This window comes from Podarcis vaucheri (genome assembly GCF_965113315.1).
Source record: "Podarcis vaucheri genome assembly, chromosome: 2".
NCBI lineage: Eukaryota > Metazoa > Chordata > Lepidosauria > Squamata > Lacertidae > Podarcis > Podarcis vaucheri.
In genome coordinates this window covers 127,587,209-127,611,256 of record NC_138760.1, presented here as the reverse complement: position 1 = coordinate 127,611,256, position 24,048 = coordinate 127,587,209, and the positions used below count along the sequence as shown (strand labels likewise).

Sequence of the window (24,048 nt, the reverse complement as noted above, 5' to 3'; positions counted from 1 at the left end):
GTTAAGAGGAGCCACAGGGCCGAGATTCCTAGAGGGGAAGGGGAGTCCGTAGCCAGAGGAGGAAGGGCTTCCGCTTGCTGTCCTGGGCCAATCACAAGCAGGGCAGGGGGCGTGGCCTATCGCTCCTCCCCCTTGTGCACTTTCTCGGTGCAGTCCCTGTTTGTTGCCACTTGGGGAGGGCGATCCCTGAGGCTCCGGTTTTGTGTGTGTGTGTGTGTGTGTGTTTTTTTTTGTAATATTTATTGAGATTTTTAAACAAAAAACCATCCTTCCAATCAACCCAAAACAGAAACAACATTATCACACTCAAAGCAGAACAGATAAATACAATAAAAGCGTATAAAAGGTAAGAAACAAAAAGAGAGAAGGAAAAAAGGAAAACATAAAAAAGACATAAAAATCCAAATTTTTACTTGTTGTTTTCGTAACCGTTCTTCCTGACTTCCTCACATCTCCCTTTTTTCTGTTCCTTTTTACACACTCATATTCAGCAATATCTTACCCTCTTTCAAATCTTAATCTATATCATGCATTTCAACCCATTGTGTCTCCAATTTTTCCCAGGTTTTGATTACTGCTTGTAACTGCCCCAGTTCATCAGTCTGGCTCTGCAAGGCACGGAGGGGGGGGGATCCACCCCAGCGCCTAGCCCAGCGGATTCGTCTGGTGCTGCTGCCTTGCATCTAGTAAGTAGGTAAGTGTCTACTCAGAAGAAAGCACCCCTGAGTTCAGTGGGCCTTACTCCCAGGTAAGGGTGTGGGGGGCTATAGTGTTTTATCTATTGTCCTGCTTGTGAGTCCTGAAGGCCATTCCCTGTGTGATAGGAATTTTATGGTTTTAAATATATGGCAATGTTCATAAGTGTGCCAGCCAAGCACATACATAGATCAGCACAGGAAGACCAACCTGGAACCATTTTGATTCCTAAACTGACCAGATCTTTTTTCTGCAAGGTCAAAATGGAAAAGCCTCCCCATTTTCTTTTCCTTCACAAATCCTGTCTTAAGGGTATGTCTGTGTTTGAATAGGGTGTGAGCCTGTGACCTGGCCCAGGAACTAAGTATTTATCATTACAAAAGACCGGCCAGGATACCCAGGAAATCCAATCAAGTAACCTGCCAGACAGGAGATAAACTAAAACAGGAGAAAAAACAATATTAAAATTTCTGTTTTAGACTGTGATGTAGGTGTGATGTATCTGAGGGGTGGTCTTAGGTTACACCCCTTCGGTGATGTATGTATGATGTTTCTGGGGGTGGTCTTGATCTACAGGGTGGCAATTTCAAAAATCTTTATAAGGCCTTGCACACCATTTTTCTGGGTCCCTCCTCTCTCCTGCAGGTGAGGGGAGCACCCTGTTGCAACAGATCAATAAAGGCCAAGCCTACAGGCTGCTGTTTTGCTCCAAGTAATCCTGGTTGGTTTCTTTGTTTTTTGTCCAAGGGAGCCCTCTGATTTTTCCATTAACACCTGCAGGGCCTTTTCCCACCTGGCCTTGGGAGCAGGGACCATAAGAGACTCCTGGGAGGCGGGAGGCCATTGTCCTGTTGTGAGTCCTGATGAGCCCAGACTCATTGGAACAAACTCTGGGGTTTTTTAATAGTTTTTAATCGGCGGCGTTTTACGTATTTTGTTTTTTATTTTGTTTTTGCTCTCTTGGGTGTAGGATAAACATTTAGTTAGCGCTGGGGACTAGTTTAATTTCAGAATAATTGTAAATAGTTGTTTTTAGTTGGTTTCTCCTGTTTTATTGATTTGTTGTATAGTTTGTGTTCTGTTTTGAAGGGGAGAGAGTCAGGGCTTCCTGGCAGTTGGCCCCAGCCAATAGAATGGCTAGGGCAGGTTACACAGATGGGGTGGGGGGGATGCACTGGCACACCTGATATCAGTGAGGAGGAGATACAATAAGACCAGACCATCTTATTACCGAGGAGGCAGGTTTAGTCATTGTTTCAAGACTATCCCTGCCTCTGGGTCATAGCTGTCAACTTTCAGATTTTCAGGACGTCATTAGCTTACACCAGGCGTCTTACTGAGAAGACCCAGTTTTCTGAGTGCATGTTCTGGAAGTTGGGCAATAGGGACAGTACAGGATTCCTTTTGGTGCACCAACCTCCCTGCTGCACCAAGGATTCCCTGCCCAAGCTGCTTCAGGTAATGGCGGATGTTCTCCGGGAGACACCGAGTTTGGTTGTCCTAGGGGATTTTAACATCCATACTAACACAACCTTACAAGGGGCCGCTCTGGACTTCGTGGAATGCATGGCCTCCATGGGGCTGTCCCTGAATAGGTTTGGCCCAACTCATAGTCGTGGACATGCCTTAGACCTGGTATTCACCTCTAGTGACGTGGGTGATCTGACACTAAGTAAAAGTGAAACCAAAGAAATGCCATGGTCAGATCACTTCCTGGTGCAACTGGACTTCTCCGCGAACCTTCCCCTCTGCAGGGAGGTGGGACCGATTCTGATGGTCCTTCCCCACCACTTAATGGATCCAAATGGCTTCCAGAGAGAGTGGTAGGGGATGTTTTATCCCATGTTGATGGCCTTTCAGCTGATTCCCTGTGGCCTGCTGGAATGCCGAGTTAACTAGGACTATCGACTGTCTGGCTCCAAAGGGCCCTCTTCAATTGCATGGAGCCTGGACAGCCCCATGGTTTCCCCAGAGCTGTGGGTCATGAAACATTCTCTGAGATGGCTAGAGCACCAGTGGTGGAAAACGTAGTCTGAATTGGACCGGACACAGGTTGGAGCTCAACGTTGAGCCTACCAAGTGGTGATAGCGATGGCGAAGAGGACTTTCTTCACCGCCTCTGTTGCATCTGCAGTAAACAGTAGCAGGAGACCCTTTCAGGTGGTTCACAATCTAACAGAACAACCTTTGCCATTGGTGCCTGGTAAGGCCCCCAAGATCTCCTGCAAAGTATTTTACAAATAAAGTGGCTCAGATTCGGAAAGACGTAGACTCCACCATGGGAACAGGGCTGGGGTGGGAAAGTGCTAGAGTCCTGTCTAGTCAAGTTGCATGTGATCAATTCCAAAGTTACCTCTGAGGATGTGGACAAGCTGCTTGGACAAGTGAACCAACCACCTGTTTCCTTGAGCCAGTGTGGTGTAGTGGTTAAGAGTGGTAGTCTCGTAATCTGGAGAACCGGGTTCGAGTCTCCACTCCTCCACATGCAGCTGCTGGGTGGCCTTGGGCCAGTCACACTTCTTTGAAGTCTCTCAGCCCCACTCACCTCACAGAGTGTTTGTTGTGGGGGAGGAAGGGAAAGGAGAATGTTAGCCGCTGTCAGGGGATGGTTAGCTGCTTGTGCTTAAAATTGTGCCCCTTCAGAGTTTGTGCGACCCCACAAACCTCTGTGTGTGACAGAGCTCCTCAGACATGTCTGCTCTAGTCACTAGTAGAGTCTGACAGTGGCTGTCTGCGGAAGCGCTTCCAGCAAAGAAGTTCCTTAACGGAAACGCGTCTCCTGGACTCACGACGTGGCAGCTTCCGGCGAAGCATGGGTCTCCCTGCAGTAGCTTCTGACACCTCCCCGCTATTTTCGCTCGAAGTGTCTCTCACCCCTTTCTCTTCCCTGCTGCTTCCTGCCTGGGCTGCTGCGTCTCTCTCAGCATTACTGAGATCCTCCTCCAGAGACCCCGCGCTCCCCCTGCTGGTCCCTGCTTTGGCTGTTGACTCTCTCCCAGTCTCTGGGAGCCTTACCACTTCCCTTTCCTCCGATGTCAGTTCCCTGACATCCACCTCCCCTCCAGGGCCCCCCTCTCCCCCGCCCCTACTTTCTCCTCTGGGCGGTGAGGAGCTGAAACCCCTAAAAGAATCCTCTTCATCTTCAGACGTCTCGAACAATTCCCTCCATCGGTCTTCGTTCCGACTCGCTGAATCCTCCTCCACCTCGGAATCAGCGAACCCCTCCAACTCTTCTTCGTCGTCGGTGGTGGCGAAGTATTCCCTCCGGAACCTTGCCACTGGCTGGGGTTTTCTAGGGAATCTCTGATGAAAAGTTTCAATCAAAACCTCGTCATCTACATCCTCTGCCCTGACCCAGGTGTTTTCCGACTCCGGCTCCCCTTCCCACATTACCAAATACTCTACTTGCTCTCCCCTCCACCTGGAATCGAGAATCTCCGCTACATGGTAGCTGTGTTCTTTTTCCTCCATAGCTGGTCCCCTATTAACCCTCCCCTCTCTGTCCCCTATATACGGTGACAGCAATGATCTGTGGAACACTGGGTGCAACTTCATGTGGTTCGGTAACCGGAGTCTGAAAGCCACTGGGTTGACCTGTTGCGTGACTTCAAATGGGCCCAGTCTTTTGGGTCTTAACTTCTTACAACCTCCTTTAAATGGTAACCCTTGGGTGGACAGCCACACCTGGTCCCCCACCCTAATGCTTTCCCCTTCCCTTCTGGTTTTGTCTGCCTGCCTCTTATATTCCTCCTTCGCCCTGTTTAAATTAAGTTGGAGCTGGCGATGGATCGCTTCCATTTCTTCAACGAACTGTTCTGCGGCAGGAACGCTCCAGTTCTCCCCCTCTCCCCCTGGGAAGGCTCGGGGATGACACCCGTGATTGGCCAAAAAAGGGCTCATCCCCGTGGACACGTTCTCTGCATTGTTATAGGCAAATTCTGCCAACGCCAGCTTCTCCACCCAATCATTCTCTCTGTCATTCACATAACACCTCAAATATTGCTGGAGGACACCATTAGTTCTTTCCGCCTGCCCATTGGTTTCTGGATGACGGGCAGTGGAAAAATTCACCTCTACGTGCAATAAGCTCATGAGCTTCCTCCAGAACCTGGAAGTAAATTGTTTCCCTCGGTCCGAAACCACCCTCAAGGGGGCACCATGCAACCTAAACACATTTTCCACAAACAATTTAGCGGTTTCTTCTGCTGTGACCGCATGTGAGCAGGCTATAAAGTGGGCCATCTTGGTTAACAGGTCTACCACAACCATAATGGCTGTCTTCCCTTTGGACCTGGGCAGATCTGTCATGAAATCTATTGCCACTGCCTCCCATGGTCTTTCCGGCGTGGGTAGTGGTTCTAATAAACCTGCCGGTGCCCGCCTCTCCCCCTTGGCTCGTTGACATCGGTCACACCCTCTCACATATTCACGCACATCTTCCCTGACCTTGGGCCACCAGAATTCCCTGGTAACCAGCCACATGGTTTTGTGTTGCCCAAAATGCCCTGCTGTGGGGCTATCGTGCAGTTGCTTGAGTACCTTTTCCCTCAATTCCCCTTCAGGTATGTATAACGCTCCCTTGTAGTACAACGCCCCGTTTCTCTCCTCAAAACCCCCGGGTTTGTCTCCCTCCCTCCTGAGACCCCTGAGTTTGTCCTGGGCGTATTCATCCTGCACCGTTCCCTCTACCAGTTCCCTTTGCCCCACCAAAGCCGCCCCACACACCCAGCGGTCCTCGGGAATAACATGGGTCTCTTCGGGTGCTCCCTCCCCCTCCAAATATTCAGGTTTGCGTGAGAGAGCGTCCGCCCTAACGTTCTCCGGGCCTGGTACGTAACAAATCTCAAAGTTAAATTTGGAGAACTCCTGGGCCCATCTCAACTGCCTTTGGTTGAGCACTCGCGCAGTTCTCCAATACTCTAGATTCTTATGGTCCGTGCACACTTGCACCTTCTGTTGTGCACCAATTAGTAGGTGCCTCCATCTCCGGAAGGCCTCATAAATCGCAAGAAGTTCCCGGTCGTGCACCGTGTAGTTTCTCTCAGATTTGTTCAGCTTTCACGAAAAGAAGGCACACGGTCGCCACTCTGACCCCTCCTTCCCCGGCTGCAGAAGAAGCACCGCCCCTATGGCTCTGTCAGAAGCGTCTGTTTCGACCCTCAGCTTTTTTTGTAAATCCACATGTAGAAGTTGTTCGTCAGAGGCGAAGGCCCTTTTCAGTTCCTCAAACGCTCGCTCCGCCTCCCCCGTCCAAACAAACTTCTTTTTGCTGCTGAGACAGTCCGTGATGGGCGCCGTCAGGTGGGCGAAGTTTCGGATGAACTTACGATAAAAGTTTCCAAACCCTAGGAACCTCTGCACATCCTTCTTGGTCTTGGGTGTTTTCCATTCCAGCACCGCTTGAACCTTGCCGGGGTCCATGGCCAACCCCTTGTCTGACAAGCGGTACCCCAGGAATTCCACCTCCTTGGTATGAAACTGACACTTCTCCAGTTTCACCCACAATCTGTTGGCTTGCAGCCTGCTCAACACTTCTCTGACGTCTCTCACATGTTGCTCCTCATTCTCCGAATACACCAACACGTCATCTAAGAAGGCCACGCAATTCTTGTAGAGCAAAGGCCCCAGTACGTGGTTCATAAAGGCTTGAAAACACGCGGAGCCTGTTTGTAATCCAAAAGGCATAACGAGGTATTCAAATGCCCCCAAAGGGGTGAACATGGTGGTCTTCCATTCATCCCCTTTCCTTATACGTATCAGGTTGTACGCCCCCCTTAGGTCCAGCTTTGTAAAAATCTTTCCTTTTCGCACCCTGGTCAAAATATCATCAATCCTGGGCATAGGAAAAGCCGCCGGCTCTGTCACTGCATTTAGGGCCCGAAAGTCACATACCAGCCTCGGCTTGTCCGTGTTTTTTTTATCCACAAAAAACACTGGGCTACCCCCCGCTGCCTTGGACTCTCTGATGAAGCCTCTCTTCAGGTTCTTGTCAATGAACGCTCGCAACTCCTGCATCTCCCTGTCTGACATGGCATACAACTTGCCTACAGGAAGCTGTGCTCCAGGGAGTAAATTGATCTGGCAATCAAAGGGCCTATGCGGGGGTAGTTGGTCCGCTTCCTTCTCGCTGAACACTTCGCTGAGATCAGCATACTGTGGTGGCACCTTCCCCTTCTCCATCACTTCCGTCCCTGCTAGGGTGGCTTGGGCCCCTGCTGACCCCTTTTCCCCCCTGCAGTGTTCCAAGCAATGTGCTGAACCGAAGGAAACCACTCTTTGATGCCAGCCCACCAGCGGATCATGTAGGGCTAGCCAGCTCATTCCCAAAATAATGGGAGCGCCTCCCAAGGTGGCCACATTAAACGCTATCAGTTCTGTGTGCCTTGCCACCCTCATTATCATTGGTTTCGGTCTGCAAGCTGACTCCTCCTTCCAACAGTTCCCTGCCATCAATCGTGGTCACCTGCAGGGGGTTGCTTAACGGGATAGTCTGTATCTGGTGCTCAGCAGCAAACTCCTTGCTCATGAAATTGCAGGAGCTGCCTGAGTCCAACAGCGCCTTTATTTTTAGGGGGTGTCCATTTTGCAGCTCTAGAGACACTTCAATCACTAGAGCAGGTCGAGGAGCTTCTGGCACTGGCACTTGGGGAAGGGGCACTTTCACTGCTCTTTGGCCTGGCTGCAGTGCCCTGCTGGCAACCAGGCGTTGGCTTTTACCTGCTCCGTTTCTCCCTGCTCTTCCCCCTCAACAGCTCCCACCATCCCTTGCCATTCCTTCCTCTGGGGGCAGACTCTGGCAAAGTGGCCTGGCTGTTGGCAGAGATAGCATTTCCGGGCTCCCTTTCCCTCCTTCTTCGCCCCCTCACTGGGCTTTGAAACTGCGCGCGCGCGGGCTGTTCCGATTTCCATCGGCTCTGCCGGCGGGAAAGCTGGCTCAGGAATGTCTGGAATGCGTAACTCCTTCCAACGTTCCCCTCTCCCTTCCCGCCTCTCCAAGGCTCTTGCCTCCTGGCGCGCTCCAATGGTCAGCGCAGATTTGGTCAGCTGATCCATAGACCCCGCCCTGGGGCTCCTGGCCAGCTCGTCTTTCACAGCTGAAGAAAGACCTTCTTCAAATAGCATCTGAATGGGTGCCGCCGATAAATCCCACCCCAATCTGTGAATCAGCATGGTAAATTCAGTCCAGTACTCACGGACAGATCTGCTTCCCTGCTTGCAAGCCATTAGCTGTCTGCGTGCCACCCCTTCCTCAATATCGCTGGAAAACATGATATCCATTGCACGAAAGAATTTCATAGTGTCCTTTAGGATATCGTTGTGCGTTGCCATCAGGGGTCGAACCCAGTCTCGCGCCCCCTTCTCAAGATGCCCAATTACGAACGCAACTCGCGATTCCTCATCAGGGAACTCATCAAACTGCACATTCAGAGCATATTGCATCTCAGTCCTAAAGGCATGGTAATCCTTGGGGTCCCCCCCAAACTTCTGCACCAATCCTGGTACCTTTCTGGGGAACTGAGTGGTTCTCCCCTTTTTGTCAGCATCCTGAGCCCTTCTCTCCTCGAGCCTCGCCGTCTGCAGCGCAAGTTGGACCTCCAGCGCTTGATACCTTTCTTCCAAGCTTGGACCAGCTCCAACCCCTGCGTCTCCGGTTCCGACTGGGTTGCTCATGATGCTTTCTCCTGCACAGGCAGCGTACAGAGACTGTCAGACTGCTGTCAGGGGATGGTTAGCTGCTTGTGCTTAAAATTGTGCCCCTTCAGAGTTTGTGCGACCCCACAAACCTCTGTGTGTGACAGAGCTCCTCAGACATGTCTGCTCTAGTCACTAGTAGAGTCTGACAGTGGCTGTCTGCGGAAGCGCTTCCAGCAAAGAAGTTCCTTAACGGAAACGCGTCTCCTGGACTCACGACGTGGCAGCTTCCGGCGAAGCATGGGTCTCCCTGCAGTAGCTTCTGACACCTCCCCGCTATTTTCGCTCGAAGTGTCTCTCACCCCTTTCTCTTCCCTGCTGCTTCCTGCCTGGGCTGCTGCGTCTCTCTCAGCATTACTGAGATCCTCCTCCAGAGACCCCGCGCTCCCCCTGCTGGTCCCTGCTTTGGCTGTTGACTCTCTCCCAGTCTCTGGGAGCCTTACCACTTCCCTTTCCTCCGATGTCAGTTCCCTGACAGCCGCTTTGAGAACCTGCAGCTTGTTTAAACTTCTGAGTTCTGCAAAATAATTTCAAAGATCTGTGATCCTAGAAATGACCTGAGCTGGGGCTCCCCACCTCCAGTACCCATTAAGGCTGGGATAGGTCAGCTGAGTTTCAGGGGGTTTGGGGGGGGAGGGAATGAGGAGAAATGGATGGACCCCCCCCCCAAGTGAGCAGAAAAGACAGAGCGGGGAGAAAAGGCAAGAAGGTCTTGACTGGAGTAAGGAAGGGGAAGAGGACCAATGTGTTTCTGGGTGTCAGAAGAGGGAGAATATGCACAGCAGTCCTTTGCAGATTTACTCCTAAGTAAGCTCCACTGAGTTCAATGGGATCTATTTTTAGGTCACTACTGTGTGAACTATGCCAGCCTTAAGAAAGGATAGAGGAAGCAGACAGATTAATTTGGAAACAGAAAAATATATCACGGAGCAATGGATCCAAACTACAAGAAAGAAGATTCCACCTAAACATTAGGAAGAACTTCCTGACAGTAAGAGCTGTTTGACAGTGGAATTTGCTGCCAAGGAGTGTGGTGGAGTCTCCTACTTTGGAGGTCTTTCAGCAGAGGCTTGACAACCATATGTCAGGAGTGCTCTGATGGTGTTTCCTGCTTGGCAGGGGGTTGGACTCGATGGCCCTTGTGGTCTCTTCCAACTCTAGGATTCTATATTTTAAAACTGTTGGGGACCGTTGCAGAGGGGATGCCCTATTTGAGCTCCAGGGGCAGGAGAATATCTAGGGCAGAGGAATCCCTGCAGCTTCTCTGAGGCTCCCTTTGCTTCTTTTTCCACCCCAGGAAAATGCTGCTTGTTTTGCCTTCAGAGCTCCTCAGAAAGAATGAAAGTGTCTGATCCTGCAAACATAGCGAAGATGGAAGGAGGAAGATGGACAGTTGACCTGGTCAGGCTGTCTCCCACCACCTTTGAATGTTCCCTCCCAGGACCCTCAGAGAGATCTGGTGAGTTGCAGGGAATGGAGATGGGGACCTGGGGAGATGTTGGGGGTGAGGAAGCCCCCCCCCCGGCAAGAAAACGAGGAAGGCTGCAGGGCCAGAGCTCTGGACTGGCAGAGATAAAAGGTAGAAAAGAAAAGGAAAAGTTTTTAATGGTGGGATGAAAAAATTCATTTTCAGGCAGCACTCCTCCTTTCTTCTCTGGTAGGGATCAGGAGAAAGACACCCCACTTTTACCATAGAAACTGTGACTGGGGGCTCCACGCATAATGAGGCTTCCACAGCCTCCTTAGGATCTGCTTTCAGGTCACTAATATGCCTACCATTCCCTGAGGGCTGGAAGTAAGACCTGCGCTCTGCTGTAAGGCCCATTTCCACCTGGCCTAGGGGGCGGAGCCCAGACTCACCTTGAACAGCCTAAAGAGGCTCCTGGGAGGCCACTGGGACATTGCTGGAACAACTCTTGGGCTGGGGGCAAATGGCAAAAATGTTTTATAATGTTTTAAACAGTTCTAGTTTTGGTTCCCCTGTTTTGTTTTTGTCGAGTTGGTGTTAGTTAAATGTTTAGGGATGCAGACAACGCTGTGGTCTAAACCACTGAACCTCTCTGGCTCGCCAATCAGAAGGTTGGTGGCTTGAATCCCTGTGACGGGGTGAGGTCCTGATGCTCTGTCCCAGCTCCTGCCAACCTAGCAGTCCAAAAGCACGCCAGTGCAAGTAGATAAATAGGTACTTCTGCGGCAGGAAGGTAAATGACATTTCTGTGTGCAATGTTTTCCATCACGGTGTCCCGTTGCTGTTTAGTCATGCTGGCCACATGACCCAGAAAGCTGTCTGTGGACAAACACCGGCTCCCTCCGCCTGAAAGTGAGATGAGTGCCACTATCCCATAGTCGTCTTTGACTGGACTCAACCATCCAGGGGTCCTTTACCTTTACTTTAAATGTTTAGTTGGGGTTGGTGGTTATTTTAATTTGGGTATAACTGTAAAAACTGTTCCCTCCCAGGATCCCCAGAGGGATCTGGTGAGTTACAGAGAATGGAGAAGGGGAGATGTTGGGAGTGAGGAAGCTCCCCTGGCAAGAAAACCAGGAAGGTTGCAGGGCAAGAGTTCTGGGCTGTGAGAGATAAAAAGTAGAAAAGGAAAGGAATGTTTTTCAATGGTGGCATGGGTGCGGGATTTTTGGTGGGTGGGTAGGACTTTGATAGGGAGGCAGAACCGGCGTGATTGGTCAGTTAGTTATGTGTTTCTAATGTTTTACTTGATCTGGGGGGCTGCCCCCCACCCCTCCTTGGCTATGCCCATGAATGGTGGTGTGAAGAAAATTCTTTTTCAATCAGTTCCATAGAATAATGTTAGGTTGGGTTTTGAATCTTCTGACACTCGCTGGTAGCTACAGCAATTGCCAGATGAGGGACTGAATGGACCTATTATGTATTATTGTAATTTTATTGGGGTCAGCTGCCCTGAGCCCAGCTCCGGCCAGGGAGGGCGGGGTATTATTATTATTATTATTATTATTATTATTATTATTATTATCATCATCATCATCATCATCATCATTATTATCATTACAGACACGACATTTTACCAGTGTTCCTTTTTAATAATTTAGGAAATATTTGGGGGATCCTGACTGAAGGAGAACCATCAGAAGTGGCATCTGAAAGACTTGAGGAACAGAAGAAACAATGGAAACTGCGGCTTCATGTTGGAACCTACAGAAAGGAGGGGACCCAAATGCAGAAGGTGGGGAGGGAATCCACCTCTTCTCAGGTTAATGAAAATCAAATTCATATAGAGAAGTATGAATGTACTGTGTGTGGAAAGAGATTTCCTTCTCACTCAACTTTTAATTCACATCGAAGAGTGCACTCGGGTGAAAAACCATATAAATGCTGGGAGTGTGGAAAAATCTTCCGTCGGCGTGACTATCTTAATCTGCATCAAAGAACACATACAGGAGAAAAACCTTATAAATGCTGGGAGTGTGGAAAAAGCTTCCGTCAGAGTAGTCACCTTACTTCGCATGAAGGAATTCATACAGGGGAGAAACCTCATAAATGCTGGGAGTGTGGAAAGAGCTTCCGTCAGAGTGGTGGTCTTACTTTGCATCAAAGAACTCATACAGGTGAGAAACCTCATCAATGCTTTGAGTGCGGAAAGAGCTTCAGTAACAGTGGCTCCCTTAATATGCATCATACAACCCACACAGGGGACAAACCGTATGAATGCTTGAAGCATGGAAAGAGCTTCCTTCAGAGGAGTATTCTCACTAAACATAAAATAATGCATGCAGGTGAAAAATCATACAAATGTTTGGACTGTGGGGAGAGCTTCAGGTACAGTGACTCCCTCACGAAGCATCAAAGAATTCATACAGGGGACAAACCGTATGAGTGTTTGGAGTGTGGAAAGAGCTTCAGTCGCAAAGACTCCCTTACTTTGCATGAAAGAAGTCACACAGGAGAAAAACCTTATAAATGTTTGGAATGTGACAAGAGCTTCATTCGTAGTAGCCACCTCTCAAGACATAAAAGAACTCACACAGGGGATAAACCTTATAGATGCTGCGAGTGCGGAAAGAAATTCAGTCACAGTGAAACCCTTACTAAACATCACAGAACTCACACAGGGGAAAAACCTTATAAGTGTTTGGAATGCGGAAAGAGCTTCTATCAGAGTAGGCAACTCACTAGCCATCAAAGAACCCATACAGGGGATAAACCGTATAGATGCTGGGAGTGTGGAAAGAGCTTTAGTGACAGCGCCTCGTTCACAAGACATAAAAGAACTCATACAGGGGAGAAACCTTATAGATGCTTTGAGTGTGGAAAAAGCTTTAGTCGCAGTGAAACCCTTACTATACATCACAGAACTCACACAAGGGAAAAACCTTTTAAGTGTTTAGAATGTGGAAAGAGCTTCTATTGCAGCAGCCACCTTACTAAACATCAAAGAATTCATACAGGGGACAAATCTTACGAATAAAGAAGTGTGCATGCACACGAAAGCTCATACCAAGAACTAACTTAGTTGGTCTTTAAGGTGCTACTGGAAGGAATTTTTTTATTTTGACTATGGCAGACCAACACGGCTACCTATCTGTAACTGAAATCTTACGAATGTTAGCAGAGTGGAAAGAGCTTTTGTCACAGTTGCTCCCTTACCCGGCATCTAAAGGTTTTGGAGTGGGGAAAGATCTTCAGTCACATCAAGATCTACAGGAAGCAAACCAAAGATTGTGCTCAGTGTTAGAATTTGCTTCTTTAGCTTTGTTTGGTTTTAATCTTGCCTACCTCCCTCTTTTTAATCATAGGCTTTTTCTTGCTCTGAGGTCTTTTGAGTCCAGACTGCCTCCTAATGTCCACAGTTGAGGAGCAGCGATTTGTGTTAGATTTTCAGTCTGAACGTAGGAAGGCAAAGAGTGGGCTTGCATTAGACAGGGAAAGGGATATTGTGTAGATGAGGCAAAATAAAATATAGAGACACAAGCAGTTTCAAGTCCACCTTACAGTGTGCACACCAATCTCTGACTTTTGTCCTCTGGGTTTCTAGGGGGTTTCCTGTTGTTATTCTGCCTCTCACAGCTACCAATAAACCTACCATTAAAATTATGGACTGGTCATTTCATCAGAGGGCAAACGGGCAAATTTAGCAGGGGATCAAATACTTTCCCCCCTCACTGTATATAAAAGCATCTCCCATTAAAAGGTTTCCTTCTATAGGGCTGCCTTCAGATGTCTTCTAAAGGTTCTCAAGGTTACTCATCTCTTTGACATCTGATGATTGGGCATTCTACAGTGTGGATGCTACAACTGGGAGGGCCCTCTGCCTGGTTCCCTGTAGCTTCTCACATTGCGGGAACCACCCTTGGTCCTGGACCTCAGTGTCTGGGTTGAATAATGGGAATGGAGATGTTCCTTCAGGTCTACAGGCCATGGCCATTTAGGGCTTTAAAAGTTCAGTATCAACAAGTTTGAATTTTGCTTGAACACTTACTAGGTCTTTCAGGAGGTATTTGGAGGAAAGAACCGTGGAGCAGGAGGAGTAACATAAATAAGGGGTTCACAGTGTAGCCAACAGACAGGAGGGGAGAGAAACATAAAGCGGGGAATGAATGGTGCTTTTCTGGTTGAAGGAAATTAAATTCACAGAGAGGATACAAAGTATGACTGTTGAAGGTGTGGAAAGAGATTTCCATATCATTCAGTGCTTATTTCACATCAGTGTGCACTTGGGTTAAAAACCATATAAATGCAGGGTCAGGGTGTGTTTTTTATATATATATATATATTATGATACCCCGGCTCTCAATGGTCACTGGATCCTGAATGGGGCACCTCAGAGGAGAGGATCCTATACTCGGGGCCTGATCCTGCAAAGCTTTCCAGACAAATTCGGCTTGCCACTGCTCCCGCTCTCCCCGTAGCAGCCAAGAATGTTCATGCCTCTCGGCTCCGCAAGGGTTAACTAGAGCCATAGAGCCCAAATTCCTAGAGCGGAAGGGAAGTCCAGAGGAGGAGCTTCCGCTTCCTGTCCCATCCAACCTTCCTTTTTTTTTTTTTTTGTTGGGGGCGCTAGGTTTGCCTCTGTCCTCCTCGTCCTCCCGGGGGATCTTCTCCGGTTGTTTCTCCCCCGGGAAGGCTGCCTTTCCTCTTGCCGCCTCTGGCTCAGATGCGGGAAGGGAAGGAGGAGGGAAGGAAGGAGAAGGGAAGAGCTGGGACTCCCATAGGGCAGAAGAGGAGCCTCCTCGGAGGGCGAAGGCCAGGCGGACCCCGCGCAGCTGAACCCGAGAGAGTGAGAGAAAGGTGGATTTTTTATTGGGGAACGAAGGCCCTGCTCCCCTGCACTGAAAATATTTCATTTTAAAATTAATTGCTGGTCCTTAATAATGTGTCCTGGACAGCAGCAGCTGTAGTTATTAAATGTTTTCAAAATATCTAAGCTCTTCCTCAGAAAAGTGCCCCTCTGCACTGAAAATATTTCATTTTAAAATTAATTGCTGGTCCTTAATAATGTGTCCTGGACAGCAGCAGCTGTAGTTGTTAAATGTTTTCAAAATATCTAAGCTCTTCCTCAGAAAAGTGCCCCTCTGCACTGAAAATATTTCATTTTAAAATTAATTGCTGGTCCTTAATAATGTGTCCTGGACAGCAGCAGCTGTAGTTGTTAAATGTTTTCAAAATATCTAAGCTCTTCCTCAGAAAAGTGCCCCTCTGCACTGAAAATATTTCATAGAAAAATGTCGGTCCCTCAGAATGTATCTTGTCATTATTTTAACTCGTATTCAAAATATCTAAACCCTTTTCCAGAAAAGTATGCAGATGAAAATAAAGATAGAACACAGCTAAAATTCACAGAACCATGCAAAAACTAATATACATAAAGGCATCGGTTTTAAATAATAAATACTGTCTCTCTCTCCCCCACCCACCCTCCCTTCACTCCTCTCTCTTGCCTGCTGTGAAAGGTGCTGGGCAGGTTTGCACATTACTTTGTGGCTCGAATCCACAACCTGAGATTAAGAGTTTAATGCTCTGCTGACAGTTATCTCAGCTGTCCATGAGATCCATTCTGCCCTTCCCTATTGTTTTTCTGAGTAGACAAACATACGTTTAAAAGTTAATTTTTATATGAATATATTGTGTTTCCATATGCATCATTTCAATATTCTTTTAGTTATTTTTCCACATTGCCTCAGCGTGTAATGTGCTGCTGATTTCTGTTTTATAATCTTCCGCTTGGGCAAATCCGGAACTTCATTTTCAATGTTTTCATGAATTCTTTGGCGACCTTCCCTTTCACAGACACTGCAGTGGCATCAGACCAACATTGTGGAATTTCCCTACATTACTCAGGAGAAGAGGTGGCCACCATGCGTCCAGCTAAGGTAGGGGAAAGATAATCAGGGAGAGATGTTGGGGATAGGTGGAGTGGGTCCGTACTTGTTACAGAGAGCGTTCTTGCAAGGGCCCGAATCTTGCACCTGTGCTTCTGAGGCTTCTGCCTCTGAGGAAGTGGGTTACAGTGGTGCCTCGCAAGACGAAAAGAATCCGTTCTGTGATTCTCTTCGTCTAGCGGTTTTTTCGTCTTGCGAAGCAAGCCCATTGACGGATTAGCGGATTAGCGCTATTAGCGGCTTTTAGCGGCTTATCTGCTTATCGGATCAGCTGATAAGCGGCTTAGCGGCTTAGAAAAAGGGGGAGGAGGGAAAAAACCCGCAGGAACTCGCAAGACATTTTCGTCTTGCGAAGCAAGCCCATAGGAGATTCGTTTTGTGAAGCACCTTCAAAACGGAAAACACTTTCATCTAGCAAGTTTTCCGTCTTGCGAGGCATTCATCTTGCGGGGCACCACTGTACTTGACTGAGTTTTGCTCATGAAACCTTGAACATGACCTAGGAAGAGTCTAGCTGGTGGATCAGGCCATTAACCCACCTAGTCCAGCATCCTAGTCCCACAGTGACCATTTGTAAGCAGGAGCTCAGTACAACATGCCTCTTCAGGTGATTCCCAGGAACTGGCAATGAGGAATATACTGCCCCAAACAAGTGGAAGCAGTGCACAGTCATCATGGCTGGTAGTCAGTTGTAACCTTATCTGCTATGAATTTGCCTAATTCTCTTTTAATTTGGTGACCATTACTGCATATTGCGTTAGTGAATTGCTGAGTTTAACATTGTGAAAAATGCTTCCTTTAGTTTGTCCTTAATCTGTGCACAATTAGCTTCATTGGACAGCCTTGGACTGCAGAAACACCTCCCTCTCTCCTATTTCTAAACACCATGAATACCTTTTTACATCTCTTATCATATTTCCCCATAAGCCCCTTTGTTTCAGATTAGTAATTCCTCATATTTTTCCAACCCGTTAATTATTTTGTTTGTTCTTTTCCCAACGTTTTCTGAATCTGCAATATTATTTTTGAGGTCATGCAACTGGATCCATACATGGGACGCGGGTGGCGCTGTGGGTTAAAGCCTCAGCGCCTAGGGCTTGCCGATCGAAAGGTCGGCGGTTCGAATCCCCGCGGCGGGGTGCGCTCCCGCTGCTCGGTCCCACCGCCTGCCAATCTAGCAGTTCGAAAGCACCCCCGGGTGCAAGTAGATAAATAGGTACCGCTTACCAGCGGGAAGGTAAACGGCGTTCCGTGTGCTGCGCTGGCTCGCCAGATGCAGCTTTGTCACGCTGGCCACGTGACCCGGAAGTGTCTCCGGACAGCGCTGGCCCCCGGCCTCTTGAGTGAGATGGGCGCACAAACCCCAGAGTCTGTCAAGACTGGCCCGTTTGGGCAGGGGTACCTTTACCTTTACCTTTAACTGGATCCATACAGTTTTATAAGGGCAGCTGCACCATAGATTTGTATATCAGCACTATGATATTGGCAGCTTGGTTTTGAATCTTTGCCTAAAACGGCATTGACCCATTTCACTACTTTCACACCCTGTGCCAATATCTTTACTGAGCTATCAGCTATGACCCCAAATGTCACTTTCCTTCTCAGACATCACCAATTCAAATCCCATTTGCAGATGTGTTAAGTTAGCATGTTTTTTGCTTGAAGGTGCACTATATAAATTTACTTACGTACATTTGGTTATGTCATTGTCTTTAATAATGTTTTCCACCAGTTTCCCCAAAACAAACATGAAACTAACTAACCTGCAGTTTCCTGGAAACTAAATCCCTCTTGGAGGAAAGGAAACTGGGCAATCTCACAGACTCGTTACATGTTTTTGTTAGAATACTTGACATAGAATTCTTAAACTAATGGGTAAATTCCATCGGCTTTGGGTGATTTCTGAACACTTAAGATCTCCAGTTGCCCATTTTCCCACACCTTACCCTGGCTGGACTATGAATAAGGGAATTGTTTTCCTTTTCCAGGGATCAATGAGCTTTGAAGGGGTGTCCTTGCATTTCAGTGACGATGAATGGTCCCTGCTGGATCCAGGCCAAAGAGCGCTCTACAAGGAAGTCATGATGGAGATTTATGAGATGGTGGCTTCTGTGGGTAAGGATCCTTTCCCCCTGGATCAATAGCTAGTGAAGGTGTGAACTCCTGTTGGTCACTAGAGGGAGCGTTCTTCATTTCCCCTGTACAAAAGAACATACGAAGAACCCTGCTGGGTCAAAGCAAAGTTCTACATAGTCCAGCATTCAGATGCACACAGTCACACTCCTGGTATATGATTTTATAAACATCAAAGAAAAGACATATCGGTTAAGAGTTACTTGCCTTGATTCTTTCTTTTTTTTTCTGGCCAGTGAGGTCTCTAGTTCTGATTTGGTGGGGTGTGATCTTGCTTTTTGGAAAGAACTGTGCTTACAACTGCATGGCATGGAAACAAAGTCTGAAGGGGTCTTCTGTGTGCTGGTTGAAACTTACTGCTTTTGGGTCAGTCGTAGACTGCTTAATCGCATTGCTTGCTTAGCAGTATACACAACAGAATGATGGTGTGGCAGATATTATGCGTTAATATTCATTGCATTTAGTTGATTTTTCATGAAAGGTCAACTCAAAAGCAAGTTAACATAGGATGCAAAAATTAAGGCCGCTATAATTCTTTAAGGTAAAGGCCCAAAGCCTGGCTGAAAAGAAATATTAATGTATCCCTCCTAAAATTAGCCAGTGATTGGCTCCTGGGGAGCCTCCCTGGGCAGAGCCCCCACTCCAAGCCCCATGCTTGTGTTGGCACACTTGGCACCTTGCTAGAAGAAGGGCACGGTGAGAATCATAGAATCATAGAGTTGGAAGAGACCACAAGGGCCATCGAGTCCAACCCCCTGCCAAGCAGGAAACACCATCAGAGCACTCCTGACATATGGTTGTCAAGCCTCTGCTTAAAGACCTCCAAAGAAGGAGACTCCACCACACTCCTTGGCAGCAAATTCCACTGTCGAACAGCTCTTACTGTCAGGAAGTTCTTCCTAATGTTTAGGTGGAATCTTCTTTCTTGTAGTTTGGATCCATTGCTCCGAGAAGGACCTCAGATGATGAATGTAGGGTGTGGGCTGATTCCTGAAGGAAAAGGGAACCGAAGATGAAAACTAACTGGTAGTCAGTGCAATCCCTGTGGCAGGAGCAAGAAACTTCATCCTTCCTTATACCACTGAGCCACAACTTAGCTGTTGCCCATGTTGGCTGGGGCTGATAGGAGTTGCATTTCTGCAGCATCTGGAGGGACAAAGATTCCCCATTCCTCTCATAAGAACTGGGTACTTTCTAAAACTTTTTAAAAATTATTATTATAGAAAACCCTCTTTATCCACCCAAACTTGAGAAAGGGAAAGGTGAGGTATCTGTTGGATGAGGATGTTGTGTGGATGATGTAAAATTAAAAAAAAGTACAGGCACAAGCAGATTCAAGGCCACATTAAAGTCCAGTATAGGCGGGTGTGCATTTAGCAGCATCTTACCAGCTTTTCTTTTTAAACCAGCAGGAGATGTTTGGAGGATCCTGGCTGAGGGGGATCCATCTGAAGGGCCATCTGAAAGAGCTGAGGAGCAACAGAAGTTAAGGATTCAAGATGGAACCAACAGACAAGAGGGCAGACGAACGCAGAAGGCGGGGAGGGAACCCACTGCTTCTCAGGTTAACGAAAATCAGATACCACACACAGGGGACAAACCTGATGAATGTTTGGAGGATGGAAAGAACTTCAGTGACAGAGCCTATCTTATTTTTCATAAAAGAGGTCATACAGCAGAAAAACCATATAAATGCTGGGAGTGTGGAAAAAGCTTCAGTCGGAAAGAACACCTTACTCTGCATCAAAGAATTCATACAGGCGAGAAACCTCATAAATGCAGGGAGTGTGGAAAGAGCTTCAGGCACAGAGACTCCCTCACTAGGCATCAAAGAATTCATACTGGGGAGAAACCTTATAAATGTTTGGAATGTGGAAAGAGCTTTATTCAGTGTAGCGTGCTCACAAGACATAAAAGAACTCATACAGGGGATAAACCTTATAGATGCTGGGAGTGTGGAAAGAGCTTTAGTGACAATGGCACCCTTACTCGCCATCAAAGAACTCACAAAGGGGACAAACCTTACAGATGTTTGGAGTGCGGAAAGAACTTCAGTCGCGTAAAGTCCCTTACTTTTCATAAAAGAAGGCATGAAGGGAGAAAACCTTATGAATGCTCGGAATGTGGAAAGAGCTTTAGTGTGCGTAGCCAGCTCAAAAGACACATGAGAATTCATACAGGGGAGAAACCTTATAAATGTTTGGAGTGTGGAAAGAGTTTCAGCCGGAGTGGCCACCTTTTGCAACATCGAGGAACTCATACAGGGGAAAAACCTTATAAATGCTTGGCGTGTGACAAGTGTTTTAGTCAGAGGGTTCACCTTACTCAGCATCTAAAAACTCATACAGGGGAAAAACCTTATAAGTGTTCAGAGTGTGAAAAGAGTTTCAGTCAGAATAGTCACCTCACCATACATAAAAGAACACATACAGGGGAGAAACCTTATAGATGTTTGGAGTGCGGAAAGAGCTTCACAGTCAGTTCGTCCCTTTCTAAACATCAAAGAATTCATACAGGGTACAAACCTTATGAATGTTTGGTGTGTGGAAAGAACTTCAGTCGCTTAGATTCCCTTACTTTTCACAAAAAAAGGCATACAGGGGAGAAACCTTATAAATGTTGGGAGTGTGGAAAGAACTTCAGTGGCTCCCTTACTCAGCATCTAAGAACTCATACAGGGGAAAAACCTTATAGATGTTTGGAGTGTGACAAGTGTTTTAGTCAGAGTGGTCACCTTACTCAACATCTAAGAACTCATACCGGGGAGAAACCTTATAAGTGCTCGGTGTGTGAAAAGAGCTTCAGTGGCTCCCTTACTCAGCATCTAAGAACTCATACCGGGGAAAAACCTTATAAATGTTTGAAGTGTGAGAAGAGTTTTAGTCAGAGTGGTCACCTTACTCAACATCTGAGAACTCATACCGGGGAGAAACCTTATAATTGCTTGGAGTGTGGCAAGAACTTCACCTACAGATATTCCCTTAACTCACATCAAATAATCCATAGAAGTGAAATATCTTAAGCTTGGAAGGTAGAAAAATATACAGTGATCTCAAGAGCTCCTAAGCGAGCAAACCAAAGAGTCTACTCAGTGTTAGAATCCCCTTCCTTATCTCCAGTTTTTACAATAGACTACAGTAGACCTTTGGAGCCCAATATGCCTTCCATTTTAGAGAAGAAAGGGGCTTTTGCTTTCAACCTGTTTTTTAAGTATGAAAGCAGATTGTGGGCATTCTTCTTTAAGCCAGTGTGAGGGATGGGCAGGGGTTTGAGTGATGGGTAGTGGAAGAAGGGAGGTTCAGTGCCACCTGTGAGGCAAGAGGTGGTCGTAGAGGAGAGCCAAACTGAAGGCAGGAGAGGGGCTGCAGGAAGTCTCCGAGGTGGAAGAGAAGGTCCCAGAAAGAGTCCTGCCATTGGACTCTCCTCCATCCCCTCACCCACTGTCTCCTCTTACAATGAGGGGCATTAAGCAATAGCAACAAGGACCGTCTCTTTCTATATGAAGATACCTGGACCCTGAGTCATCTTCCGAGACCCTTCTTAAAGTGCTGCCTCCATTGAGAGGCCTGGAGTGTGGCAACATGAGAACGGGCCTTTTCTGCAGTGGCTCCCTGTCTCCGGAATATTTTCCTCAGGCAGGTTCACCTGGCACCTAGGCACTAGGCAAAAGCCTTTCTCCTTAACCAGGTTTCTGGCTGATTGACATCTAATGCCCTTTTAGAATGTGGGGTGTTTTTTTTTGGGGGGGGGTTGTTTTTGTTATGATTATATATTTCACATTTTTGGGTTGTGATTGTATCCTGAGTTCCTCCCATGGCTGGAAAGGGGTTCATTTAACCTTCCGTTTGCTAGTAAAACTGAATTACTTTGTCACAAAATGACATATGTCTAGAAATCATTTCACCAACATGAAAAGTTTGGAAAGCTCTGTGTTAGTAGAAGAACCTGAGGTCTCTTGTGAGTCTGTGCATTGGTATATGGTGGCCCCTGTTAGTCCACCATATTTTTTCTTTTAACATTAGCAGAAGTGTTAATTTATCTCTTGCTGATGTAACCTAGTTCTTTGCCAATAGAGAATTGAATTTCCTATTGTTTGTCCACATTGGGCTGGGGCTCTGGGTTATGAACAAAAATTTAGTTAATTAATTAACACCTTGGAAGAGACCTTGCTTTTGAATCTTGTATGTATAAAATTTTATTGTTCCATATTTTTGCTTATTTCCAGGTGGGGTTGCCTACTTCCCCATTTCAGTTTCCCAGCCTTTTTTATCTGCATCTTACCTATAGGCTCTGATATTTATCTCTCATCTCTTCTGAAATTACAAAATAATAATAAAATAGATTGATTCCTTGCAGAGGCTATGCTGCAGATTGTTCTTCTGAGTAAAATTTACATATCCATGTTCTAATTTATTTTTTGCACGTAATCATTTGTTACATATGCTGTTCCGTATTTCACCCTTCCCCAAGATTTATTCATGTGCTGTGAATTTTCCTTTGATGTAACCAGGCTGATATGCTTCATAGATGGAAATGCTTTACCTGGTATTCTGCTGACATATATTATATCTTTCCAAAGAGCGTAGCCTCTCAGATCACCCTCTTCATGGACGAAAGGTCTCCCTCAGCCCCTGTCAGGAAGGCCAGAAATATTCTGGATATTTGATAGCTCCTCTAATTGTTTCATTCACCAAGACATTGCTATTTGTTTCTGTTTCCAGTTGTCATGAAGTCTGGGTTGATTCTGTTTTTACTGCGTTTAGCCCCTTACGAATAAATGCTCATTAAAAACTGCCGTACCTTGGTTCTTGAATGGAATCCATTCCAGAAGTCCGTTCGACTTCCAAAAATGTTCAAAAACCAAGGTGCGGCTTCCAGTTGGCTGCAGGAGCTTCCTGCACTCAATCGGAAGCTGTGTCAGACGTTCAGCTTCCAAAGAACGTTTGCAAACTGGAACACTCACTTCTGGGTTTGCGACGTTTGGGAGCCAAAGCTTTCGATAACTAAGCTGTTCAAAAATCAAGCTACGACTGTATAATAAACCTCAGGACTTTGTCAAGAAACCACAACAAGGTTCATTAATTTTTCAGACTTTTTTACATGTTAGTTAATGGGACAGTTTCAGACTGCATGCTTCTTCACCTTCATGAGGGTTTCAAGTTTTATGCTTCTGAAATGTCCAGAAATGCTGCCAAGGACATTATTTGCATTTTAATGAACTGAATAGAATGAAAGAACCTGCAGCACAAATATAAGATAGGCGACATCTGACTTTCTAGTAGTACATGTGAAAAGGATCCAGGAACCTTAGTAGAACACAAGCTTAACATGAGTCAACCGTGTGATGCAGCAGGAGCAAAACAGAAATTAATGCTATTCTAGGCTGCATCCACAGAATTAGTGTCAAGGGAAGTAATAGTACCACTCTATTCTGCCTTGGTCAGACCACACCTGGAATACTGTGTCCAATTCTAGGCACCACAATTTAAGAGTTTTTACAAGCTGGAAAGCCTTAGGAGGAGCACTTGGCGCTGGGTATGTTTAGCCTTAGGAGGAGACTGAGAGGAGATATGATCTTCAAATATTTTAAAAGGCTATCACATGGAAGAGAGAGCAATCCTGTTTTCTCCTGCTCTGAAGGGTAGGACTTGAACCAAAGTGGATGCCAACTAAACACGAAGGACTTTATGACAGTAAGAGCTGTTGGACAGTGGAACGGTCTCCTGGTCTCCCTTGAGAAGTTGTGGACTCTCCTTCCTTGGCGTATTTTAAGCAGTGTTTGGCTGGCCACCTGTCATGGATGCTTTACTGAGATTCCTGCACTGCAGAGGGTTGGACTAGATGACCCCTGGGTCCAATCCAACTCTGAAGTTGTATTATCCTGATTCTAATGCTCATTCCTTTCAATTTGCTTGTTTTATCATATATTTTAAGTAAGGATGTTTTCAGGATGTTGAGATCAAATTATTGTGCATTTTAACATACAGTAGTACTTCGGGTTAAGTACTTAATTCGTTCTGGAGGTCCGTTCTTAACCTGAAACCGTTCTTAACCTGAAGCACCACTTTAGCTAATGGGACCTCCTGCTGCCGCCGCGCCGCCGGAGCACGATTTCTGTTCTTATCCTGAAGCAAAGCTCTTAACCCGAGGTACTATTTCTGGGTTAGCGGA

The 24,048-nt window shown here is 46.8% G+C and overlaps 1 protein-coding gene across 2 annotated transcripts; it reads left to right on the top strand.

Moving 5' to 3' along the window:
- The first annotated feature begins 85 nt into the window (after window positions 1-85).
- On the top strand, window positions 86-22,676 carry LOC309527280 (uncharacterized protein). Of its 2 annotated transcripts, XM_082213978.1 has the most exons (8): window positions 86-197; window positions 565-748; window positions 9,686-9,847; window positions 10,849-10,866; window positions 11,458-11,973; window positions 15,653-15,735; window positions 17,733-17,859; window positions 19,290-22,676. In XM_082213978.1, the coding sequence occupies exons 3-8, from the start codon at window positions 9,727-9,729 to the stop codon at window positions 20,897-20,899; spliced, it is 2,475 nt and encodes an 824-aa protein (XP_082070104.1). In that variant the 5' UTR covers window positions 86-197; window positions 565-748; window positions 9,686-9,726; the 3' UTR covers window positions 20,900-22,676. The 2 variants fall into 2 exon arrangements, with proteins under 2 accessions (XP_082070104.1, XP_082070105.1); XM_082213979.1 differs by lacking the exon at window positions 10,849-10,866.
- Window positions 22,677-24,048: the final 1,372 nt, after the last annotated feature.